The sequence below is a fragment of the Cervus canadensis genome, chromosome 17 (genome assembly GCF_019320065.1).
Source record: "Cervus canadensis isolate Bull #8, Minnesota chromosome 17, ASM1932006v1, whole genome shotgun sequence".
In the NCBI taxonomy this organism is placed as follows: Eukaryota; Metazoa; Chordata; class Mammalia; order Artiodactyla; family Cervidae; genus Cervus; species Cervus canadensis.
This window is the reverse complement of record NC_057402.1, coordinates 64,427,859-64,451,619: the sequence shown is the minus strand read 5'-3', so window position 1 is coordinate 64,451,619 and position 23,761 is coordinate 64,427,859. Positions and strand designations below refer to the sequence as shown.

The 23,761-nt window shown below is 50.8% G+C and overlaps 2 protein-coding genes across 9 annotated transcripts in view; one reads left to right on the top strand and one right to left on the bottom strand.

Moving 5' to 3' along the window:
* PGPEP1L (pyroglutamyl-peptidase I like) overlaps nucleotides 1-5,768 on the top strand; it is a 77,304-nt gene extending 71,536 nt beyond the window's left edge. For 2 of the 6 annotated variants that reach the window (XM_043490127.1, XM_043490128.1), the window contains exon 6: nucleotides 5,031-5,768. In XM_043490127.1, the coding sequence (XP_043346062.1) occupies nucleotides 5,031-5,281 (251 nt within the window). In that variant the 3' untranslated portion in view covers nucleotides 5,282-5,768. The remainder of the gene's footprint in view (nucleotides 1-5,030) is intronic. The other 4 variants (XM_043490132.1, XM_043490131.1, XM_043490129.1 and 1 more) reach the window with 4 other exon arrangements.
* Nucleotides 5,769-9,337: 3,569 nt separating this feature from the next.
* IGF1R (insulin like growth factor 1 receptor) overlaps nucleotides 9,338-23,761 on the bottom strand; it is a 300,365-nt gene continuing 285,941 nt past the window's right edge. For all 3 annotated transcript variants that reach the window (XM_043489499.1, XM_043489500.1, XM_043489501.1), the window contains one exon: nucleotides 9,338-16,519. In XM_043489499.1, coding sequence (XP_043345434.1) covers nucleotides 16,138-16,519 — 382 coding nt within the window. In that variant the 3' untranslated portion in view covers nucleotides 9,338-16,137. The remainder of the gene's footprint in view (nucleotides 16,520-23,761) is intronic.

Sequence of the window (23,761 nt, the reverse complement as noted above, 5' to 3'; positions counted from 1 at the left end):
GCCTGGCAGGCTACAGTCCATGGAGGTCATGAAGTGTCGGACACGACTTAAGTGACTTGGCACAGCACAGCCTGTAATACGGCCTGAAGTGCCCATTCAAAATGGCTTGAAGTGCAATAGCTTGAAGAGCAGCTGCCCATGATTGTTAACCATCCATTCCAGGTATTCTGGGCTTTTAAAACAGGCCCATCACAAAGCCTTTTCTCTTTCTTCTGGCGGGTATATGGGAGGTAAGAGTTAGGATCTGGGGGTAGCAATGGCAGTGGCCTTTGAAGTCTATCCCCGCCCTCTACAGTTTGTTTAGAAAAATAGGCCTCAACCTGAGTCAGAGGTCCCAGTTTTTGTGTATGCACCCCCAGGGAAGTTTCTCCTCCTTCAGGTGCATATGGATGGAAGGCGTGTCTCAGCTTGGGTAAAGCTAAGCTGGGGGCTCTCATGAGACGGTTTTTCAGCTCCAGGAATGCTCAGTCACAGAGTCAAGAGAGTCAAGGTCCTTCCCTTTTAATTGTTCATTTGAGGGCTTAGCAGTTAAGCCAGCACCAGGGACCCACACATGGCAGAGCCAGGCACCCCAGGAACCCTGGGGCTGTTTTCTCTTATGAGGAGCACCATCTGGCAAATCCACTCTTTCCTCTTCTTAGATACTGCCCTGTGTCCCTTTTCTGTTATTAAATCCTAAGCATTCTACCCGCTGGAGGGAGATTTGGGCTTTTTTCCTTTGAAACTTTATATCCTCTCTCTGCCAGATGATTTAAGGCGTTAACTTTGTTATGGTCAGAAAGCTCTTTGATGGGGCTGGCGATTAGAATTTCATCCACATATTGAAGGATAGTCCCCTGTTCTAATTCAAAGTCACTGAGATCCTCAGCTAAAACCTTTCTTAAAAGGGTGAGGGAGTTTTTAAATCCCTGGGGCGGAATCACCCAGCACAAATGGTATTTTCTCCTGTTGCTTAGATCCTGCCATTCAAATGCAAAAATGTACTGAGGTTACCAGGCTAAGGGCACACAAAAGAAGGTGTCTTTTAATCAAAATCTAGCTAAGTGCATGCTAAGTCACTTTAGTTGTGTCCGACTCTTGGGGACCCTATGGACTATAGCCCGCCAGGTTCTTCTGTTCAAGGGATTCTCCGGGCAAGAATACTGGAGTGGATTGCCATGCCCTTCAGGGGATCTTCCTGACCCAGGGATCGAACCCACTTCTCTTAACATCTCCTGCACTGAAGGCAGATTCTTTACCACCGGCACCACCTGGAATACCAGATGCTCTTGGGGTTTAGGGTAGAGAGTACGGTTTGAGGATTTGGCCTCACTGGGTGAATTTCTTCCCTGTCTGTATTTATAGCTTGGAGGTCATGAACAAGCTGTTATCTCTTGAGTTTTTTACTGGCAGAATAGGACTGTTGAAAGGGCACTGGCAGGGTCTAAGAAGCCCTTGTTTGAATAGACTTTCTATTATAGGCTTAATGCATGCTAGGGCTTCTTTGCTTCATGAGTATTCTTTTTATTTTTTGATTTTTGTCAAAGCTTGTTGTTGTTCAGTTGCTGAGTCCTGTCAGACTCTTTGCGACCCCATGGACTGCAGCACACCAGGCTTCCCTGTACTTCACTATCTTCCTGACTTTGCTCAAACTCATGTCCACTGAAATGTAGTAAGTTGCTTCAGTCATGTCTGACTCTTTGAGACACAATGGACTGTAGCCCACCAGTCTCCTCTGCCCATGGAATTCTCCAGGCAAGAATACTGGAGTGGGTTGCCATTTCCTCCTTTAAGGGATCTTCCCTGGTGGCTCAGAAGGTAAAGAATCTGCCTGCAATGTGGGAGACCCAGATTTGATCCCTGGATCGGGAAGATACCCTGGAGAAGGGCATAGCTACCCACTCCAGTATTCTTGCCTGGAGAATTTCATGAACAGAGGAGCCGGCAGACTGCAGTCCATGGGATGGCAAAGAGTCGGACATGACTGAGCAACTAACACTTTTCACTGTCATGTCCATTGAGTCAGCGATGCTGTCTAAACATCTCATCCTCTGCTGCCCTCTTCTCCTCCTGCCCTCAATCTTTCCCAGGAAAGAGAGATTTAAACTAGCCTCACATTTTTTCCCTTTTCTGGCTAAGCGCCATGAAAAATCCAACATAGGGGATCTCATCCCATTTCTTTTTTAACACTAGCAGTAGTGACCCAATTGAAAAATAATTTAGAGAGCCATTAGTTGGCCAGCTTTCTCCACCCACCAGTTTACACTGGAGCTGTGCAGTGTTAGCAAAGAAAATCAGCCGTCTCCTTGTTAGTGGGCACTACTCAAAGAGTTTACAGTTACGGAGACTGTACCTGAGCAGTATTCACTGGGATAGAGGCTGGGTTACCCATATCGAGGAGTCCTTGTTTCTAGTCTCTTTTCAGCTTCCCAGTGGCCTCTTCCTAGGGTTGGTGACCATGCGGATCCCACAGGGTTGGCCCACCCCAAGTGATTTGGGAGCTCTAACTGCAACCTGAAGCAGTCTTTGCAGGGGCTGGAAGGGGAGACACTGTACAAGAGGGTCTTAGCTAGAAAGCCCCTCTGAAATCAGTGACTCAGTGTTCCCAGACCCACTGTGAGGCTGTGGGAAATATCTGATGTAGGTGACTACTTTCAGCAAGCAGTTTCCAGAGACAGGGTGAAGCGGGAGTGGGAAAACATTCTCTAAGTCAGCGGGCCCCAACCTTTTTGGCACCAGAGACCAGTTCTGTGGAAGACAATTTTTCCACGGCTGGGGTGGGGGGAATAGTTTCAGAATGATTCAAGTGCATTACATTTATTGTGTACTTTATATTATTACTATACCAGCTCCACCTCAGATATTCAGGCATTAGATCCCAGAGGTTGGGGCCTCTGCTCTAAATCATATAAATTGCTCAGATAAAGATCCCATCCAGTTTGATCTTCTTGCCAGGAACCCGTCCAATCAGGTAACCAATTGTCTCATCACCCTCTCCCCTTACCAGGGGATTAGCTCAATTTAGACAACCAACCACCCAGTCCAGTCCTCTAGAAAGAGGTATGGCTTCAACCAGATGGCTCTACAACCAACCCTGGCTTTATTGGCTGAAGTGGGGTCAGCACCCGGCAGTTGGGTCAGTCAGTGAGTTCAGTCGCTCAGTTGTGTCCGACTCTTTGTGACCCCATGGACTGCAGGACGCCAGGCTTCCCTGTCCATCACCAACTCCTAGAGCTTACTCAAACTCATGTCCATTGAGTTGGTGATGCCATTCAACCATCTCATTCTCTGTCGTCCCCTTCTCCTCCTGCCCTCAATCTTTCCCAGCATCAGGGTCTTTTCCAATGAGTCAGTTCTTCGCATCATGTGGCCAAAGTATTGGAGTCTCAGCTTCAGCATCAGTCCTTCCAATGAATATTCAGGACCGATTTCCTTTAGGATGGACTTGTTGAATCTCCTTGCAGTCCAAGGGACTCTCAAGAGTCTTCTCCAACACCACAGTTCAAAAGCATCAATTCTTCGGTGCTCAGCTTTCTTTATAGTCCAACTCTCACATCCATACATGACTAGTGGAAAAACATAGCTTTGACTAGATGGACCTTTGTGGGCAAAGTAATGTCTCTGCTTTTTAATATGCTATCTAGGTTGGTCATAACTGTTCTTCCAAGGAGCAAGTGTCTTTTAACTTTGTGGCTGCAGTCACCATCTGCAGTGATTTTGGAACCCCACAAAATAAAGTCTGTCACTGTTTCCATTGTTTCCCCATCTGTTTGCCTTGAAGTGATGGGCCCGGATGCCATGATCTTCATTTTCTGTATGTTGAGTTTTAAGCCAACTTTTTCACTCTCCTCTTTCACCTTCTTTAAGAGGCTGTTTAGTTCCTCTTTTCTTTTTGTCATGAGGGTGGTGTCATCTGCATATCTGGGGTAGGCCAGGCTTCCCCAAATTGCTGTAGGCGTCATTGCTGTAGATATGCTGGGGCAGGGGGTGCTCCACTGATCCTCGGCTGCTTTTCCATCTCCAACTTAATTTATCTCCAGTGTCCCTCACTGGCCCAGAGGTCAAGAATTGGGGCACATGGTTCAGTTACTTAGCTGGCTTTGTTGGCCCTGGGTCAGTGAGTAAACCTGAATTAATGGACAGACTGTGCCCCAAGTTGAACCCCAAAATTCGTTACTGAATTAAGCTGTATGGACCTTGCTCGGACCCTCTCTGCCTGCGTTGGAGAGGTTTCTTTTTCCCACTTGGTTTCAAGCTTTGTTCAGCAGTAAAAGTATAGAGAAGCGGGAGCTAAGTTCATAGACCAACTTATCACCCACCTGGTAAGAGGGATTTAATTTTAAAAATAAAGACATAGGCAGGAGGAATGAGGCTGGTGAGGGGTGGCATATGCTTTAGTCTCCTGGGAAGGGTCGGGGTTTTTTCCAGGGAGTGGAGTGCCGCACCCCTCCCCCCCCCCCCACCGCCCCGCCTTTTAATCCTTTTTTTGTTCCTTAGTGTCTGGTCATTTAGCTACAGTGTCATTTAATATGCTAATTTAGAAAAATCAAGGTATAATGAGCCCCAGGGTCTTTTGGTGGTCAAGTTTGTGGCCATCTTGGTCTTAGCTGGTTCCATCTAGTTGTTGTTGTTTTTATATATTCCTTGCGTATTTCTGGATCTTTTAACATAAGAATTTATGTTAACTCCTGCTAAAGGTGGGGATTGGAGGGTCGTGAGCAAAGACCTGAAGCAACTCTGACAGTAAAATGAGTCAAAGCAGACAAGAATGAGGAGGGTCTGCAGGCTGGGGAGAGAGCGTTTTGGACTCCTGGGGGTGGCAATCTGGTGCCTCCCAGGGATCAGCCATGTGCTGGACACGAGGCCTGGAGCCAGCCTCTCCATGGCTCTTTCCCAGCAGCAGGTTCTTTCTGAGGCAGAAGAACAAAGCCTGGGTCTCCTGGGTGGCGGGCCCCTGGTGCTTTGGAGCTGCGGCCCTGCCACTTTTGCTTGTGTTTAGCTGAGGTTCAAGGCTGGTCCAAGGAGTAACCTGGCATTTTGTGTGGTTGTAGGTATGTCTGCGATTACGCCTACTACCTGTCTTTGCATCATGGAAATGGGTGCGCAGCGCTCATCCACGTTCCTCGGTTATCTCCTTGGCTGCCCGCCAGCCTGCTGGGAAAAGCCCTGCAAGTCATCATCCAGGAAATGCTGGAGGAGATTGAGAAGGCTCGGGCTCCAGACCTGGTTCACGGGAAACTCAGCCTTTGCAGTTCCAGCCAGGGAGAACCAACTGGGGGACTGCTCCTTTAGAGAGAATTAAATGTTTCAATCCTGTGAATAGAGTTCAACTGTGCTTTGAGAGGCTTTTTTAAAAAATTGCTTATAAAACAGTTTGCACAGAGGAAAAATGTTCTGAATTCGCTCAAGGAAATCACAAAGGGTTATTTTATTGTCAGAAGAAGGAAGAACACTCTGAAAGGCAGACATTTCATAGGGGATTAACTAGCTTCAGTTATGGTTTTCCTGACAATAAAATGAAGTGCTAGTAATGTCTTTTTCCCCTCTTAAAGTCTATGTCTCGGGCCTCTGTGATTCCCGATCGCTGGGACCTCTGCTTCGTTCCCCAGAGCCCCATGTGGTGGGATGACCTGTAACTGGCCGACCTTGGGAAAACGGGTGCAGCCACCACTGCGGGTGCCCCACGCTGGTCGTCTGAGCCTGTGCATCCAGGTGCTGCAAGCGCCCTCTGAGCCACCGAGTCTCTAGTGTTTGGGCTTTTTCTAACTTCATAAAAAAATGTTATAAAATATACATAACATGAAATTCATCATTTTAACCATTTTGTAGTGCTCAGTGGAAATATGTACATTGACTTGGGCAACCCTTGCCACCATCATCACCCCAAACTGAAACTCCACACTCATTAAGCATTATCTTCTCCCTTCTCCCTGTGGCCCTTGACATCCACCATTCTACCCTCCCTCTCTGAATCTGACACTCTGCTGCTGCTGCTAAGTCGCATCAGTCGTGTCTGACTCTGTGCGACCCCATAGACGGCAGCCCACCAAGGCTCTCCCGTCCCTGGGATTCTCCAGGCAAGAACACTGGAGTGGGTTGTCATTTCCTTCTCCAGTGCAGGAAAGTGAAAAGGGAAAGTGAAGTCGCTCAGTTGTGTCCGACTCCTAGCGACCCCATGGACTGCACCCCCCCAGGCTCTTCCGTCTATGGGATTCTCCAGGCAAGAGTACTGGAGTGGGGTGCCATTGCCTTCTCCAATCTGTCACTCTGGACACCTCATATTAATGGAACTTTTGTCCGTTTGTGACTGGCTCATTTCACTTAGCAAAATATCTTCAAGGTTGATCCATGTGGCATGCATCAGAATTTCCTTCCTTTAAGGCTGAGGCTTCCCTGGTGGCTCAGAGGTTAAAGCATCTGCCTGCAGTGTAGGAGACCCGGGTTCGATCCCTGAGTCAGCAAGATCCCCTGGAGAAGGAAATGGCAACCCACTCCAGTATTCTTGCCTGGAGAATCCCATGGAAGGAGGAGCCTGGTAGGTTACAGTCCATGGGGTCACAAAGAGTCAGACACGACTGAGCAACTTAACTCACTCACTCAATGCCCCATTGTATATATAGACTACATTTTGTTTATCCATTCACCTTTCGATGGACACTGGGTTGCTTCCACCTTTTGGCTGTTGTGAAAATACTACTGCTATGAACACTGGTGTGCAAATATCTCTTAGAATCCTGGTTTAGTTGTGTGTGTGTGTGTGTATATGCATGTGTGACAATACCTAGTGGGATTGCTGGATCATATGGTAATTCTGAGTTTACTTTTTTGGAGGTGCTGCTATACCGCTTCTCATGGTAGCCATGCCATGTAACATTCCCCCCGTAGTGTCTGGCCCCAAAACAAAGGTTAATAGCTGGGTTTAGCTCTTCTACCATGGACAGTATTTTCCTGCCTTTTAAAAAACAGAACCTCCCCTTTACATCTTTCATTTTGCTTTATGGCACTGTGCCAAGCTGCTCACAGCAAGGTTTTACTTTTCCAGTGTGTTCTAGGGGCAGCTTTCCATTGGAACCCCTTTGGCCATATTATATTTTGGAGGAAGAGCTGAGCTCAGGGAAATTTCTTGTTGTGTTGGTGTGCTCACACTGTAATTTTCTACTTAATTTCATTTAAAGAAAGATCATCACTTAATGCCCAGATTTATTCAGTGTAAGAAAAAGCAGCTGTACCTTAGTAACAAAGGAACTGGGCCAAGGAACGCACTTTACCATTAGCCCTCCAGCACACTCGTGTGTTTGCAATAGATTCTACAGGACCCCTTTGCAAATGGAACGGGCTCACTTGACATAGAACAGATCAAAGTCCTACTGTAGCAGATCAAAGGCCGCAGGAGGGGCGGGGTGGTCTGGACACCAATCACAGGGCTGGCTGCACGGCTGTTAATGAGGAGAGCCTTCTGCAACTGTAGGCAACCACCTGCTACCCAGAGCCCTGGGCCACTCCCCCCACCCCGCCTTATTTTAAGCTCATCTCAGGACAGTGGCACCAGGCCTCCCCTGGGACCCAGCCCCAGTGTTATTTCAGATTGTAAAATGCGTGTGGCTTGGCGCCAAGCAGACGTTTAGATGTCATCAGTCAGAGGCCCAGAGCTCTTGATGAACACCCGTCATCTCCCACCCCCTGTGGCCTCCAGGGTTCTTGCGGGAGCAGCCAGAGACCTGCTCAGCTTGTGGTCTAAGTGGCCTGCCATCCCCCCAATACATACTGGGGTCTCTTTAGTTACAGCTGAGGTGCGGGCAGTTCTGAGACGGTTTGAAAGCTGACACAGCTTCAAAAGGCTCAGCCCTGGGTCGGTCATTTAACAGCTGTGGGGTCTTGGACGTGTCTGCGAGTTTTCTCATCTATAAAACAGAGGAATAGAAATCTTTCCTTTGCAGAGTTACTGTGAAGACCTGGTGAGAGAACGGATGTGAGCGTCCGTCAGTGGTGAGAGCGCGCTGCGTGTGGGCTCATAGCCGGACCTGAGAGTGTGGATACAGTAGTTCTGCAGGACTGTGGGCTGGAGCAGGGGCGCAGTGGGGAGGGTCTCGCACATTTCAGCCCCAGCACCTTCATCCTCAGGAGACCCTGCTGCTCCCCTGGCTGAGGACAGGCGCAGACTGCGCCTCTGCAGCCTGGAGGCGCAGCGCCACCTGCCCGGGGTGGTGGGAATCTGGGCTCCTTCCAGAGGTGAGATGCCCACCCGAGCCGCACGTTGAGCCTGCTGTGAGTCACGGGTCCTCTAGTGAAGGTCTCCCGGGTGCCAGGCCCTCCGTGACCATGGGAAGCAAAACTCCAGGGCAACACCAAGAGTTGAGAGTCCTCTGTTTCTTGTTTTTAGGTCCAAGTCCCTGACACCAGGTCGTAAGCAAGCACAGCCTTTCATTTACTTGCACTGCCTACACCTGGCTAGTTAGCCCCCTTTGTCCAGTAGCCTGATTTTACTACTGATGTATAACGTCCCATGATCAAAGTCTAATAAATGATCAGCTTGTCTTCCGATGTGTAAGGTTTGACTCTAGAAAATGTACAGCTTGTTTCCTTAGAACATGTCTTCACACTTCCCACCATGACATTTCCTCTGGCAAAGAAAATGACCCTTGGATTTGCAGTCTCTGCGTCAGGGATTCGCAGGTGGAGCTAATGGTAAAGAACCCACCTGCCCGTGCTGGAGACGGAAGAGATGTGGGTTTAGTCCTTGGATCCGGAAGATCCCCTGGAGGTGGGCATGACGACACACTCCAGGATTCTTGCCTGGAGAACCCCGTGGACAGAGGAGCCTGGTGTCTACAGTCCCTAGAGTCGCACAGAGTCGGACAGGCCTGAAGCAACTTCACACAACATACTGGGGTAGGCCAGGATCATCGGCTGAAAAGCAACTAACACGTCTCTGCAGCACCAGTGAGCTGTGAGCACCCTGTGTGCGTGTCCGAGGCCTTGCCTGTACCCCCTGAGGAGGTGTGCGGGCCGTGAGGGACCAACGAGGACATCAAAGTGTGAAGAAAGTCCTTTGCCCCAGAATCGCCCAGACGAAACCTGCCCTGGACTGACTTTTGTCTATGGAAAAGCCTACACAGCAGTCAAAAATCCAGTACAGGTGTCTATATTTTATAGAAATTCAAAATTTTTTCTGGCTGACCTAATGGAGAGACTAGCTTTCCTGTTCACCCGTAATTTGCATGCCGAGAAGGTTCAGCTGTCAGAAACGGGGTGAAGCCTTCACACAGAACACACACACCACCCGTAGCTCAGCTTCCCTGCTCAGAAGTGTGGTGATTCTTCCAGAAGGGGTGGGGAGGGGCAAAATCAGAGACCAACATGCATACAGAATTCTTTTATTTAACTTAAACCATGTAGTACTTTAACTACTAGAAAAAAGCAGAGTAAGAGAAACTAAAGTTGCCTTAGCTTCAGCCATTCAAAATAGACAAAGTTTCTTTTTTTCGGTAATGTAAAGAATCCAGAGTATATCGCAATAACAGGAATAAATTCTTACAACAGAATATACAAAAAAACATTTTGAAATTTTCTTCATCTACTGATTTTTTTATATAAACAGAGGAATTTTTTAGGAATAATTTATACACAGAAAGTCATTTTATGTAACAAATTGGCCATGTTATTACCTTTTTTTAATTTTTTTACCTTTTTTTTTAAAAACTTTTTTTTTAAACAAGAAAACTCAGAAAATTCATTATTTGTGATGCATCCATTCCATCGTGCCTTCTGGTTTGATTTTTTTTTTTTTTGTCCCAGAGGTAGACAAACTCTGGCAAAACCCCCAACCTCAACCTCACTGGCTTAGAAAGCAGACAGGTGTCTTTGCCAAGCATCCGTCACCTGTGGTTGTGTCTGCGCAACACCAAACATCCAAAGGAAAAGTGCAAACAAAACCCAAATTGTTTCTGGACCTTTCTCCCATGTAGCACAAAACACCCAGGTGTTTCCAGTGGTGGGGATTTTGTGGAGCTGTGTTGATATGGCCAATAACCCACTGAGAGCAGGAAGAAACGAGTCAAACTTAAAAAAGATCTTGAATGTGTGTCGTTTTTATTACAAAGTTTGTTTTCTATTGAAAAACATCTATGTTCGGTGTTCTGCCTCAAATAAAAACAGGGTCTCTTCTTTGTCATAGCAAAGCATTAATCATAATATGAGGCATGGAAGCAAATGGCCTGCGTGCGCCAGAATTATCATCTTTCTGCGGCAGTCTGTGTGCTGTGCTCATTGTGAAAACCAGGAGCCATGCGATGGAGTCCTTCCATCTCGGGGCACCGCCTAAAAGTACAGCTACCAGCCAGCCCAACGGTGTGGACGGTGCCGCGGCACTGCGGGGCTGCAACACCTCTGCGATTTGCTTGGCCAATGAGGTTCTTTCAGTCTGTTAAAGTAGCTACACTCCAAAGGGAAATGAGCAGTAAAAGATGATCCCCCTACCCAACCAGAGGGTTCTGGAAGACCAAGATACTGAAGATACAGAACTACTTCTTAAATCATCATTCCTTTGTTATAAACTAGGGCACAAAGCAAGGGGGGAAAGAGGGTGAACCACGGCTTGGGTCAGGGAAAAATCCTTTTTTTGGCATCTTGTAAAGCTAGCTAGTAAACAGGTGTCCTAAAAAATGGATCACAAATACACATTTGCACACAGAGAGAAAAAAAGTGTCTTTAAATTATTCTCAGCAATTATAAACTACAAACATTTTATAAAATTATTCTATGTTCTTACAAAAATGCAATGAAACATTGAATTAGTTCTTGTAAACCAGATCTTCGTCAACTGACTACCCGTAATCTACTGGACTTAAGAGCCCTATTGAAAATGCTAATGAGTGACTAATTACAATGATGTTTACCAGAAAGATGTGGACACACACAAACGTGGACATACAGATGAGTGATCATTATGTTCTTGCATAAACAAAATAAAACAAAACCCTAAAGTCATGCCCCAGAACTGACAACTGACGGGTGCGATGCAGTTCGTGTTCTTGAACAATTTGACTGAACTCCGCAGTAACAGTTTCCAAAGTAGGATGTTATTTTTTATCTCTTGACACCAAATGCCCATGGATGACTGTTGAGCCTTGATGTGGTCTGATACCTTCTGAAACCATCAAGTTCCAAGCACAGCCCACACTTCTTCCAAGCCCTGTACCTTCCTTCCAAGCCCTGTACCTTCTGCTCATGCTTTCCTCTGTCCATGTCATTCACGATCCCAGTTACAATGGTTTCCTGCCACCTCCTCATTCCACCATCAAGGAGTGTTCATCTGCTTTTTCTCTAAATGACCAACTAGTCATCTAAGCTGGAGGCCAAAAATGAAACCCTCTGGCCTGTCCAAGGTCTGTATCTTCAGCATCTCTCGCAACAGAGGTTCAATCTAAGCAACATCCTCTCTTGAAGTTCTCATTTGTACCACCCACTATGTCAGAGTGGAGTTAAGAGTTTGATTTTCATCACTGGTTCTTAAAGAGTGGATCTCTGGGCCATGTCTCCCAATGCTGCTTAGCCCAGGAAATGGAAACACAGCCAACAAACACAAAAGTAATATTAACAAAAGAACAAACCCCAAACCTTAAATGCATTACTGGGACTGCTGGAATGGGCCAAGGCATCCCATGGAGCTTTACTGTCAACTGGAGGGTGCCTGTGTTCTGGGAAGAGTCGCCTTTGACACTGTCTGGCCGGAGGACCCAACAGTAACAGCTGAGGACCTTGGACCAAGTATCCTAGCCTTCTCACCGCTCTGAGCTACGTGTGACCTTGTCGGAACAGCGGCCTGTATCCCGTACAGCCACCTGCCAGCAGAGGTGGGCTGCTGAGAAAGAGGCTTCCGTGGAACGAACTGGCCTAGAATTTGGCGTCATACTTGGCTCTGACATCTGTTACCCAACTGAAAACATACCACTTCATGCCAAGCATTTTTCCATTGAGTAGTTCCACAATAACCATTCTTTTTTTTCTCTATTATTGAAATGTTGTTCCAAGTCATAAGAAACAGGCTGGAAGGAAAGGCCAGTGTTGGCCATGAACATGGTCTTCTATCTTCCAAGGAGGAAGCTCATTCCAACTGTGTCAAATGTCAGGACATCCTCTAAGGGAGTCCTGGGGTGGTCTGGGTCTCACCCAGCTGCAGTTCAACAACGTCTCCAGAATACACCAGCTCCTGCTGCCTCAGGGAAGGGCTGTGTGTGATCAGGTTTTAATGCTCACATCAATTCAATGATGTGCCTCAGTGGTTCACGTCACGTCAAGCAGTGCAAGCTGCTGTCAGAAGGAGGCTGCATGGAGAATGCCACAACTCAGCTTAAGTTATTTGGAGCATACAAAGGAGGAAGCCAAGAAGAGGTGGGAAATGAGCGTAAAATTAGGCTAGAACTGTGGACAGATGATGCCTTGGTATAGTTAAGGTGGGTGGTTTGGTCCAGTAAAATGACTGCACCATCACACAAGCAAAAAATTCTCTTTTATTTAAGTGTTTCTGAAGCATTTGTTATGATGGGCGCTATACTGTTAAGTGTTTTCTCTCTACTTAAAGGAAAACCACCTACATAAAACAAAAAGTGACACCAACAACTCGGACAGTTTAAACGAAACCCTTATAACCAGCTGAATGATCTGTAGAAATCCAGTTGTGGAAACCGGTAGGTATGTGCAAAACGGAGGAGAGGCCACTATTCCACGGGGGCACCTACAGTGTGGAAGCGGGAAACCCTGATCAGACACTACTTCTCAATGACCTTAAAGATGCCAGGGGACTTGGGGAAGGAGAGGGGTGTTCCCGCAGGAGAGGAGCTCCTGAGCACAGCGGCAGTCCTGGGAGCAGAAAGGAGCCGCCACACTTGGGGCGATTCCTCCACCCCCACCCCCCACTGCATTTCCCAGATGAAACGCCAGTGCCTGTGAGAGCAGCTGCTGGAGGGGGCGCCGGCCGCCGGTGAGCAGCGGGAGCGGGGGGAGGAGGCACTGCCCCTTCCAGCCCAAAGGTTTGGTACGTCTTTGTTTGCCCCTGGGAAGGAGGTGAGGGCCAAGTGGAGAGAACAGCCTGGACAGGGAGGCGGGGACTCTTCTCCGAACGTCCTACCTGGGGCTGGCCACCACCAGGTCGGGAAGCCGCAGTAGGAGGCGCTCGCCGGCTCTTGGAGCCCACGTGGCCGCAGGGGGGCTGAGTTGACCCGGCTGGGGGCCCAGCGGCCACCCCGCGGCCACAGGGGGAGGTGGGGGCCCTGGCTCGGCCTGGTCCCCAGACTGGAAATCACTGCCCCTCCCCCCAGTCTGCACCGAGTAGCTGGTTTCCAAGACAACCTGCCGGGACCCTCCCCGCCTCTCGGGAAACTGAGTCAGGGGGAGAACAGGAGCGGCGCCAAACGAGCCGCCGCAGAGGAAGGCGAGTGGGGAGGTGAGCTCCCGCTGCTGTGACCCCGGGGCACAGGCTGGCCTCGCCCCGCGTCCCTGGTGTGTGCGGCCTGTGGTGTGCATGAGGTTACCAGTATCAACGGCATATTGTCAGGTGCTGAGAAATGTGAGATGTACTCCTTTTATATATACACATATAAAAAATAAGAGTGAGGTAGATAAATGCTTGGGAAAAAAACAAAAACAAAAAACCCTAAACTGTCCTGTCTTACACACACGCACGCACACACACACAAACCCTTTTCTCAGTATTTAAATTCGTAAGGGGGCTTCTCTACAGTGATTGAAACTGGTATCACAAAATAAATTAGAACTCCTACATATAATACCCTAATTTTTTCTGTCATCTTTTTTTTTTAAGGGAAAAACTATGGGACAGACTAGAGGAAATAGTGGGACTGAAACTACTGACAAGCAAAAAAGCACTACCAACTTCCTTTTCTGTGTGTAATCTCCAGTCGCAACTAGCAATCATCACACTGTACCGCTTTGTTCTTGCTCATAATTTAAACATTTCCATCCCAGAAGCAACTCTTGTGCCGTCATCACTCTGGTGAGAAGTGCTAAGAGCTAAACAAAACGAGACCCCGGGCTCCGAGCGCTCGGCTTGCTGGCCGGGGAACGACTGCCCTGGGCCAGGCCCCCGGCCCCCCGCCCCGCGGCGCCCGCTGTCCCGACCTGCCGGGGGGCTGCCAGCGGCTCCGCGAGGACACCGCCCCTGCGCCCCACTCCCCATGGGCGCCGGGGGAGCCCCCGGGGCGTCTCTGGTAGGTCCGGTCGGGGGCGGGGTGGCGGCGGGAGGCCGTAGACGGGCCCGCTGGAGCGCGCGCCGCTGCACCCCTGGACTCAGCAGCTGTGTTCCGTGGGATGGAAGGATTAAATAGCCATTAAAAAAAAAATAGTAATCCAAATGCCTAGTGTCTGCAGTTAAAACTGCTGTTGTACCCAAGAATTAAAAAAATAGATATATGTGTGTCACAACTGAAACAAAGGCAAGGGAAAGAGAAGCTGAGACTTGTCAACAATGGTACCAACACTGAACAAGGATGTGCGATATATCTAACCTTTTTTTTCTGACCTGAGTTTGTATCATGTCTTGCACTGTAACAGACTCAGACGCTGTGTGAGGGCAGGCTGGGGAGAGAGGCTCGGGGCAGGCACCCACCTTCTCTCCGAGCCCCCCTCACCAGCCTCGTGCCCACAGAGCCTACGGGTTAGAACAGAACTAACGGGGCAAGGGGAGCCGGGAGGGCTATGTATTTATAAAAAGGCATCAAACAGTTCATGGCAAATTATGTTATATAAGTATCAATTACTGGGAAGAGAGGAAGAAAGTCACGCACTCTAGTACAAAGCATAAGAAGTTTCTTGGAGTGAGCAGAGAGGGAAGAGGGTAGACCTGAAAGTTTTCATAGATTAAATCCACAAAGATAAAGAACAAAAAAAATAGCAGCTTTTTTTTTTTTTCTGTACAGACGTATAGATGAATATCTGAACCGTAAAAAAGTTATAAAAGTGACATTAAAGACGATGTGTATGCAAATGTTTCATGGTCTAACATAGAACTGTAAGACCCACGAAGAAGTCCTAGTAACAGAGAAAATGTCAACAAAGCTTAGAATGCTTGAATCCATTTACTGCTTTTCTTCGCACTGTTGTGGTGTTGGAATTGCTTTCCTTGCAAACCTGCATGAACAGCTGGGCTGAGTCCCTGGCAACCCCTTCCCATCTGTGTCCTTGGGGGCTGGGCGGGGGCAGGAGACGGGCACATGGATGACCTTTACTCAGAGCCTGTCGTCCAGGCTCCCGACAGGGCCTGTTTCCTCCAGGATTCCTGGGGGGCTAGAAGGTGGGGGTGCAGAAAGGGGGTGGGTGGGGAGGCCAGGCCGGCTCCTCCCCATCCTGAGAGCGACTCTCATTCTGTCCAGTGCCCCCAAATAATAACCTCGTCAGAAGCCAATGGACCTGTGTGAACGCGAGACTCGGAACACTGGGGACGACCAGGTGCAGGGCGTCAGGAGCGCGGCCCTTAACGAGTGACTAGCTCCCGGCTCGCCCAGGTCTCTGGAAACGAGAGAATGGTGGGGGGCGCTGAGGGGGAAACGTTGGGGTTTTGGCAGAATTTGGCAGCGTTAACAATGGTCACAACCTTGGGTGAACGATGGCCCTTTGTAAATTTCGTATGTCCCTAAAAATGTTAAAGACAGTTTAAAAAATCCCGTCTCAACGTGTTTTTTATAAAGACCTACGGTGACCCGGCAGGTGTGTTCAGGGCAACGTGGGGCCGCAGATGGGCAGCCCTGGCTTCGATCTGATGCAGAGGGCATCCCGCCTGGGCTTGCGGCAGATGTGTTTCCACCATGAAGCAGAAAGAAAGAGAAAGGTGTGGAGAAAGAGAGAGAGAGAGAGACAGGGAGAGAGAGGAGACTTGGTTCTCAAGTGTTGCTATTAAGTGTTGTCATTAAGGTTCTTAAAGGCCCGTGTCAGTTAAGGGTTTGTGTAGGGAAATAAAAAGCGGCTTGCATATTGAGAAAAGGAACATCCCAAATGTGTTTACTGCAGAGAAGCCGTCTCCTGTGGGCAGCCATGGCAGTTCTGAAGATCCACTGAGGTACAGGAAGCTGTGAATAGATTGTGAACACTCTCCCCACCCCCGCCGCCGCGCGCGCGCGTTACTGTGTGCACGGCCGGGATCCGGGATCAGCAGGTCGAGGACTGGGGCAGGGGCAGGGCGCGCTCGTTCTTGCGGCCCCCGTTCATGTGCGCGTAGGGCTGCCTCTCATCGAAGCTGGCCCGTAGGACCAGCACGCCCGGGCCCGGGCCGTTCTCGGCCTTGTGTCCTGAGTGTCTGTCGGGCAGCGGCAGGGAGGCCGCGGAGGCCGAGGGATCCAGCGGCACACTCTCCATGTTCTCGGGCTCCAGGTCCAGCTCCTCCGGCTCCGGGGGCTTGTTCTCCTCGCTGTAGTAGAAGGAGACCTCCCGGAAGCCCGCCTCCATCTCGTCCTTGACGCTGCTGATGATCTCCAGGAACGAAGGCCGCATTTTGGGGTTGTATTGCCAGCACATGCGCATCAGCTCAAACCTGCGGGGAGACGGCAGAGGTGGGCCCCGCCCGGAGGGCGCCGGGCCAGGAGCCCCGCCACACCGGGCGCAGCGAGCACGCGCAGGCTATGTCAGGCCAGCAGCCTGTCTCTCTCCGACACGGGAGAGTCTCTACTCTCTCTCTCTGACAGAGGGGAGGATCTACTCTGTCTCTCTCTGACAGAGGGGAGGATCTACTCTGTCTCTCTCTGACAGAGGGGAGGATCTACTCTGTCTCTCTCTGACAGAGGGGAGGATCTACTCTGTCTCTCTCTGACACGGGAGAGTCTCTACTCTCTCTCTCTGACAGAGGTGAGGATCTACTCTGTCTCTCTCTGACAGAGGGGAGGATCTACTCTGTCTCTCTCTGACAGAGGGGAGGATCTACTCTGTCTCTCTCTGACAGAGGGGAGGATCTACTCTGTCTCTCTCTGACAGAGGGGAGGATCTACTCTGTCTCTCTCTGACAGAGGGGAGGATCTACTCTGTCTCTCTCTGACAGAGGGGAGGATCTACTCTGTCTCTCTCTGACAGAGGGGAGGATCTACTCTGTCTCTCTCTGACAGAGGGGAGGATCTACTCTGTCTCTCTCTGACAGAGGGGAGGATCTACTCTGTCTCTCTCTGACACGGGAGAGTCTCTACTCTCTCTCTCTGACAGAGGTGAGGATCTACTCTGTCTCTCTCTGACAGAGGGGAGGATCTACTCTGTCTCTCTCTGACAGAGGGGAGGATCTACTCTGTCTCTCTCTGACAGAGGTGAGGATCTACTCTGTCTCTCTACACGGGAGAGTATCTACTTGTCTCTCTCTGACACGGGGGAGTATCTACTCTGTCTCTCTCTGACACAGGAGAGTCTCTATTCTGTCTCTCTCTGACAGAGGGGAGGATCTACTCTGTCTCTCTCTGACAGAGGGGAGGATCTACTCTGTCTCTCTCTGACAGAGGGGAGGATCTACTCTGTCTCTCTCTGACACGGGAGAGTCTCTACTCTCTCTCTCTGACAGAGGTGAGGATCTACTCTGTCTCTCTCTGACAGAGGGGAGGATCTACTCTGTCTCTCTCTGACAGAGGGGAGGATCTCCTCTGTCTCTGACAGAGGTGAGGATCTACTCTGTCTCTCTCTGACACAGGAGAGTCTCTATTCTGTCTCTCTCTGACACAGGAGAGTCTCTATTCTGTCTCTCTCTGACAGAGGGGAGGATCTACTCTGTCTCTCTCTGACAGAGGGGAGGATCTACTCTGTCTCTCTCTGACAGAGGGGAGGATCTCCTCTGTCTCTGACAGAGGTGAGGATCTACTTGTCTCTCTCTGACACGGGGGAGTATCTACTCTGTCTCTCTCTGACACAGGAGAGTCTCTATTCTGTCTCTCTCTGACAGAGGGGAGGATCTACTCTGTCTCTCTCTGACAGAGGGGAGGATCTACTCTGTCTCTCTCTGACACAGGAGAGTCTCTATTCTGTCTCTCTCTGACAGAGGGGAGGATCTACTCTGTCTCTCTCTGACACAGGAGAGTCTCTATTCTGTCTCTCTCTGACAGAGGGGAGGATCTACTCTGTCTCTCTACACGGGAGAGTATCTACTTGTCTCTCTCTGACACGGGGGAGTATCTACTCTGTCTCTCTCTGACACAGGTAGCCTTCAGCTTCTCCTGACTTATGTCCACCGCTGCAGTCACTTCACCCACATGCAGGACTCAACCCTAACTCTCACATCCCGAGAGGGACAAATACAGGTCCCACACAGAATCTGTTATTACAAGCCAAAGTGTCAGTCGCTCAGTCGTGTCCTACTCTTTGCGACCCCATGGACTGTAGCCCACCAGGCTCCTCCGTCCATGGGATTCTCCAGGCAAGAACACTGGAGTGGGTTTGCCATTTCCGCCTCTGGGGGATCTTCCCCAGGGATGGAACCCAGGGCCTCCCACATTGCAGGAGGATTCTTTGTAGGTGTTTGAGCCACCCATAAAAGCCTCTTACTACACGTATTTACATAAAATGCAAACCAGCCTTCTATCTGAAGCATCTCCTGCAGCCATTGGGTAAACATTATTTCCAGAATGAGAACGCTGAGGAGGCTGAGCAACGATCAGTTTTCCCCACAGCGCTTGCCTTTAGTTCTACACACGCTGTTTCCAGGCTTCCTCCTGGGTGCAGGGGGCCACTGGCAGAGAACCGAGGACAGGCAGTGCCAGGCAGTGTGGCTGCAAGACAGAAGGGACGCACAGCCCCCTTCCAGTGCCGGGGCTCAGGCTGCACACTGCCTGCCCCAAGGTGGCAGAGCCAGCCTGGGAGACGGGCTGCCCTGAACCCAGTGAGAGCCTGGGGCCAGGGTCCCTGCTCAGGGCCAGGGCGGGCAAAGAGGGCACCTGGGAAGCCTCGGCATCACATGGCCACAGGGACCGGCCCAGCATTGGGCCCGAGCCCCCATAACAGGCGGCTGCAAGCAGAAAAAGCCAACACAGGTTCTGACAATGGTTCAGCACAGCTACGGGAGGAGGGGCACCCCTCATTCACCCGGCATGCAGAGGGCTCCAGCTACGCAGACCTCCAGGCGTGCGGGAGATGGCTGAACCAAGGTCCAGGCTGCCAGGAGTGTGGAGGCGGCTCTGAGCAGACAGCGGCCTTTTCTCATGGAGACCAGAGTGCCTTCCCTTCCACTTCTGTTTTCTCGCCAGAAACTGTTTTATGTTTTGTTTCAAAACTTCTGGCTAATGAGATACTTTTCAATAAAAATGGCCCAATGGAACGCCCCACATCTAGGAAGCTCAAAGTGCCCCCAAACTGGCTTCCAGCCTCAGGCTGACACTTGACAAACCTGAGTCTGGTCCCAGAGACCACTTCAAAGAGAGAAAGCGCAAGGGGACAGGAAGGTCGACCCACCAGGTCGACCCGCCAGGCACCCTGAAAGACCTGGGGAGAAGGGTGTCATGTCAAGTCGGAGAGGAGAGGATGTGACCTTGAGTGAGGGCGGGAACAGAAGAGAGGCCGGCTGCCTGCTTTTGTAAATCAAGTTTTACTGCAGCAGAAACACCCGTTTGTTGACACATGGTCTGCGGCTGCTTTCAAACCAGTAGTTGTACGAGCTGAATAGTTGAGATGGTTTGGCCTGTGAGCCCTACGGTGTGGCCCTTGGCAGAAAAAGCTTGCCACCTCTGCTCTAGCGGAGAGTTAGACAAAACATGAAGACTATCTTTTCCCCTCCCAACTAAACCACCTACACGAGGTCAGAACGCTAACCCCACAGTAGTCGACCAGTGCTCTCAGTTTTATGGGTGTATACGGCATCCCTCTGCATGGTTCTGGGAAGGTGTGTATCATAATAAAGCCCCATTTTATAGACCCCCAAATGAGTGAGGGTGTGGCAGGAATGAAAGTCTCACAAATGACCTGCTTGCACTTTGACCACCACCACCAACCTCAGAAAGAGAAACTTGCTCTCAGCCTCAACAAGAGAGACCACAGTCCTGCCCCGTCTCCCTCTCTTGGCCATCCATGGACAGTCACAGATGTTGTGGGGGCTTTGCAGATAAACTGGTGACTTGTTCTTGGGTCAGATGGCAAACAAGCCCCCTTCCATATCCTCACCTTCATCATTTCCTATGAAAAAGGACCAACGCCCCCCCCCCCAATAAAAAATAAAAATAAAGAGCCATAAATACACGACATGCCTCTCGATGGCTCAGCTGCAATTTCCTCTCTAGCTGACTGGCTTATCCCTGAATAGAAGCGCAGCCAGGGCCAAGGACACGTGATGTGTCCTGGCTCCGGGTGCCTCAGCCTGGGGCTGGGGAGTGCCCTGCAGGGGAGGAGGCCTGTGAATGACATCGGCAGACACAAGCCACGTGACAGCGTATGAACCTCTCCAGAGGCACGGCCCCCCAGTGCTGCCCATAAAAGGCAGTGTTTTTTCCCTCAGCGAGATTCAAGACCTTGTTTACACTATCTCCACAAGAAAACTTTCCAGTAGACTCTAGAACGATTTTTGAGCTGATAAAACTCCTCTTTAAAAAAAGCAGATTTTTTTTTTAACAACTGGTCAGCTCTGGGGAGCAGGAGCCATCTTGCAATGAATGCCCGCACAGGAGGTGCACGTGTGCGTGGCCGTCACCTGGGCAGGGGCAGGGGCAGATGGAGCCGCCACCTGTGTGTGCCCGCGGAGGCCACTGGCCGTCTCCACCCCACCCTCAGCCCGGCTGTGTGGGCAGGCTGCGGTCACCTGCCAAGAGTGGCCTCATCGTCCCCATGAGGACAAAGAGATGGCGTTGCAGAGAGGACCTGCAGGGCTCACAGCACCCCTCCTTGCCTCCCGGCAGCCCTGAACACTCAGGCTCCTGCCCCACTCCTCGGCCGGCAGGGGCAGTGGGCCGGGGCCAGCTTCAACGCTCAGCCCACGTGCCTCTGGCTCAGGCCAGCGATCGCAGGTGGGGCCCAGCCCCTGGGGAAGCAGCCGCAGGCTCTCCAGGCACGAGTGCCATCCCAGCCTGTCTGCGTCCCACTCAAGTGCTCGGTTCCCAGAGGACTGGCCCGGGATCTCTAACAGTGAGCAAGAGGGAAAAACCGTGCTTGAAAACTGCAAGACAATCAGAGTCTACCGAGTTTGCTTCAGACTCATCTGTGAGTTGACGACTCTGGACTGAGAAGCTCCAAGTCCTCTTGAACAGCGCACCCTGAAGGCCTCCCTGGCCGAGGTCCAGCTGCACGATCTGGGGGGCCATTGGCAGAGAGCATGCTCCCTGCTCGGTGCCCGGTTCTGCTCCACCCGCGCCCCGGCCTCTCAGTCACTGGGCCGGCTGGGAGGGTGACCGAGCCCCGCAGCCCCGGCTCGGCCAGGGCAGCTAGCACGTGCTCAGAGGGGCTCCAGGACACTGGCAGCGTGACTATGGAGGCCTGAGCGCGAGACAAGGTCAAGGAACCGCAGGCCAATCGGTCTCCACCCCGTGCTAAGCGGTACACACTGCATCTCAGGGCTGAGCCCCACGGGCCCGGCTGCACTACGGCCCGGTCCACGACGCCGTTCCTCTGAAGCCGGGCGCCCGTGCTCTGAAGGGCATCAGGACTGCTGGCTGCTCAGAACAGCCAGCAACTCCTTGGCACCGCCGAGCGAAGACACTGGGCTGAGCTCCCCCAGCAGCCCGTGAACACCCGCCCCGTTACCCTGTGGGTGTCATCCACACCTCCAGAACCATGAAACCGAAGCACATAAGCTCTCTTCCACGTGGGGCCCAGCACGGCTTTCAGGCAGCTCCCAGGGGCTCAGTGACTTTCCTCTCTCGTGGGAAAACAAGAGTCATTCTTTCAGTTTTGTAATAAAAGAACCCCATCTCCCAGAACATGTCTTCCTCACCTAAACTCATCAATAAATTCAAAAGGACAACATAGATACTCTCTATGAAACCAACTTGCCTCCTCTCGCTTTCTTAGAAGGGAGAAAGTTTGCCAAGAGGGTTCTGGCTGGCAGGGCAGAAAGGCCTCCTGAATTATACATTTAATATTCCAGAGTGACCGCACCACGTACGTTTCCTTGTCACTCCAGGCTGGGAACAGGAAATGCGCTGCCTTTCCCAGGGCAGGGGTGCTGCTTCCAAGGCATATTAAATTATGATAAAGCTCCTGTCACCTGGAGGCAGATCAGCTTCAGGCGGCCCACAAGTTTCTCAGAAACAATGATGACTCAAGTCAAAGAGAGAAAGCTCAGGAACAGTGCCTCACCTCCCACCACCCCCAAACCACACGAACAAAGCTCACACCTGCGTTCCTGGACTGCTGCTACGCTTGCTAGCACACCACCACTGCCAGCGTTAGGTTCTCTCCTGGCACCAGACACGCTCATACAAATTCAGCGGGCATCATTCCTCAAAGTCCATTACTTATGCTTTTGTTCTGAAGGAAGAGCGTTCTTCTCACGGGCTGCCAACAGTACCGTGGCTACAATACTCACGGTGGAGGGCAGTCACCAGTCGGGCATGGTGGCTGACCTCCAAGACCCTCACGTCCCGGTGTCCACGCCTCACAGAATCTGCCGTCACATCAGACAGAGCCCACAGGAAGCGCTGGACACCGAGGAGCATGACTGCCAGGCCACGAAGAACACCATGCGTGGTTCCTGCTCTGCCATGCGAGCGACTGCCCTGGGCATGGTGGGCGAGCTCCGGGCCCACGGGCCACATCTGGCCTGCTCTCTGATTGTGCAAGGCCTGGTAGCTAAGGATGACTTTTATATCTGTATCAATAAATGGTTGGGAAAAAAATCAAACAAGAACAATATTTTGCGACAAAACGAAAGCTATGTGAAATTCAAATAAAGGACCCAGACATCAAGCTTCCCTGGACCATCAGCGCGCCTGTCATGCCTGCTCCTGTGATGTCTCTGGCTGCCCCTGTAAACAGCCAGATGAGCAGCTGCAGTTGAGATCGCAGAGGCCACAGCACTGAAAATATTTACTACCTGCCACTTACCATATGTCCTTCTGGAGAAAAGGCCTGCCGAGCCCTGCCCTAGGAGAAGCCAGCCACACAGCAGGAGGACCCTGAAGCAGCATCACAGAGGAACTGAGGCCTCGCGTGGCACCCAGCGGGGGGTGCTCTGCTCTGGACATGGATCCCAGCCCCACTCAAGCCTTCGGATGAGTGTAACCCTGGCTGCCAGCCGGACTGTGACCTCAGGAGAGCTAAGCTGCTCCTGGCTCCCTGACCTCCACAAACACTGAGAGATTAAAAAATGCTAACTGTCGTCTTCAACTGTTAGGTTTCAGATAACATTATGCTGCAACTAAAAAAAAAATATTAAAAAAATACAGAGGAGAAGAGGGAGAGTTTCCACAAGGGGGCAAGAAAACACACTGAGCAGCTGTCTGAGTTCTCTGCCAGCTCTGGGTCCCGAAGCCTGAAGACGCTGTGCTAGGCAGTCTGTTGGTGAGGGATCCAGGACGCCTGGTGCCCCCTGACGCACAGCCTCCTGAGAAGTGGAGCTTCCTGTCACGGTGGGTGTATTCTGTGCCCCACGTCCAGGACATGTGCCGGTTTCCTAGGCCAGACCCATGCTCAGGTGATCAATGGGCACCCCACCTCCACACACATACACAAACACTGAGGCAAAGATGCTGCCTTTCCTGTGGCATTCTCTGGCCTCTTTCCTAACTCCCTGGAAGCTGTCCTAGAGACATAACAGGCTTTGGCTGAGCAAATGCTCAGAGGCAGCAGCTAAGGAGTAGGATGCCTACTCCTTATGGACAGCTAATGT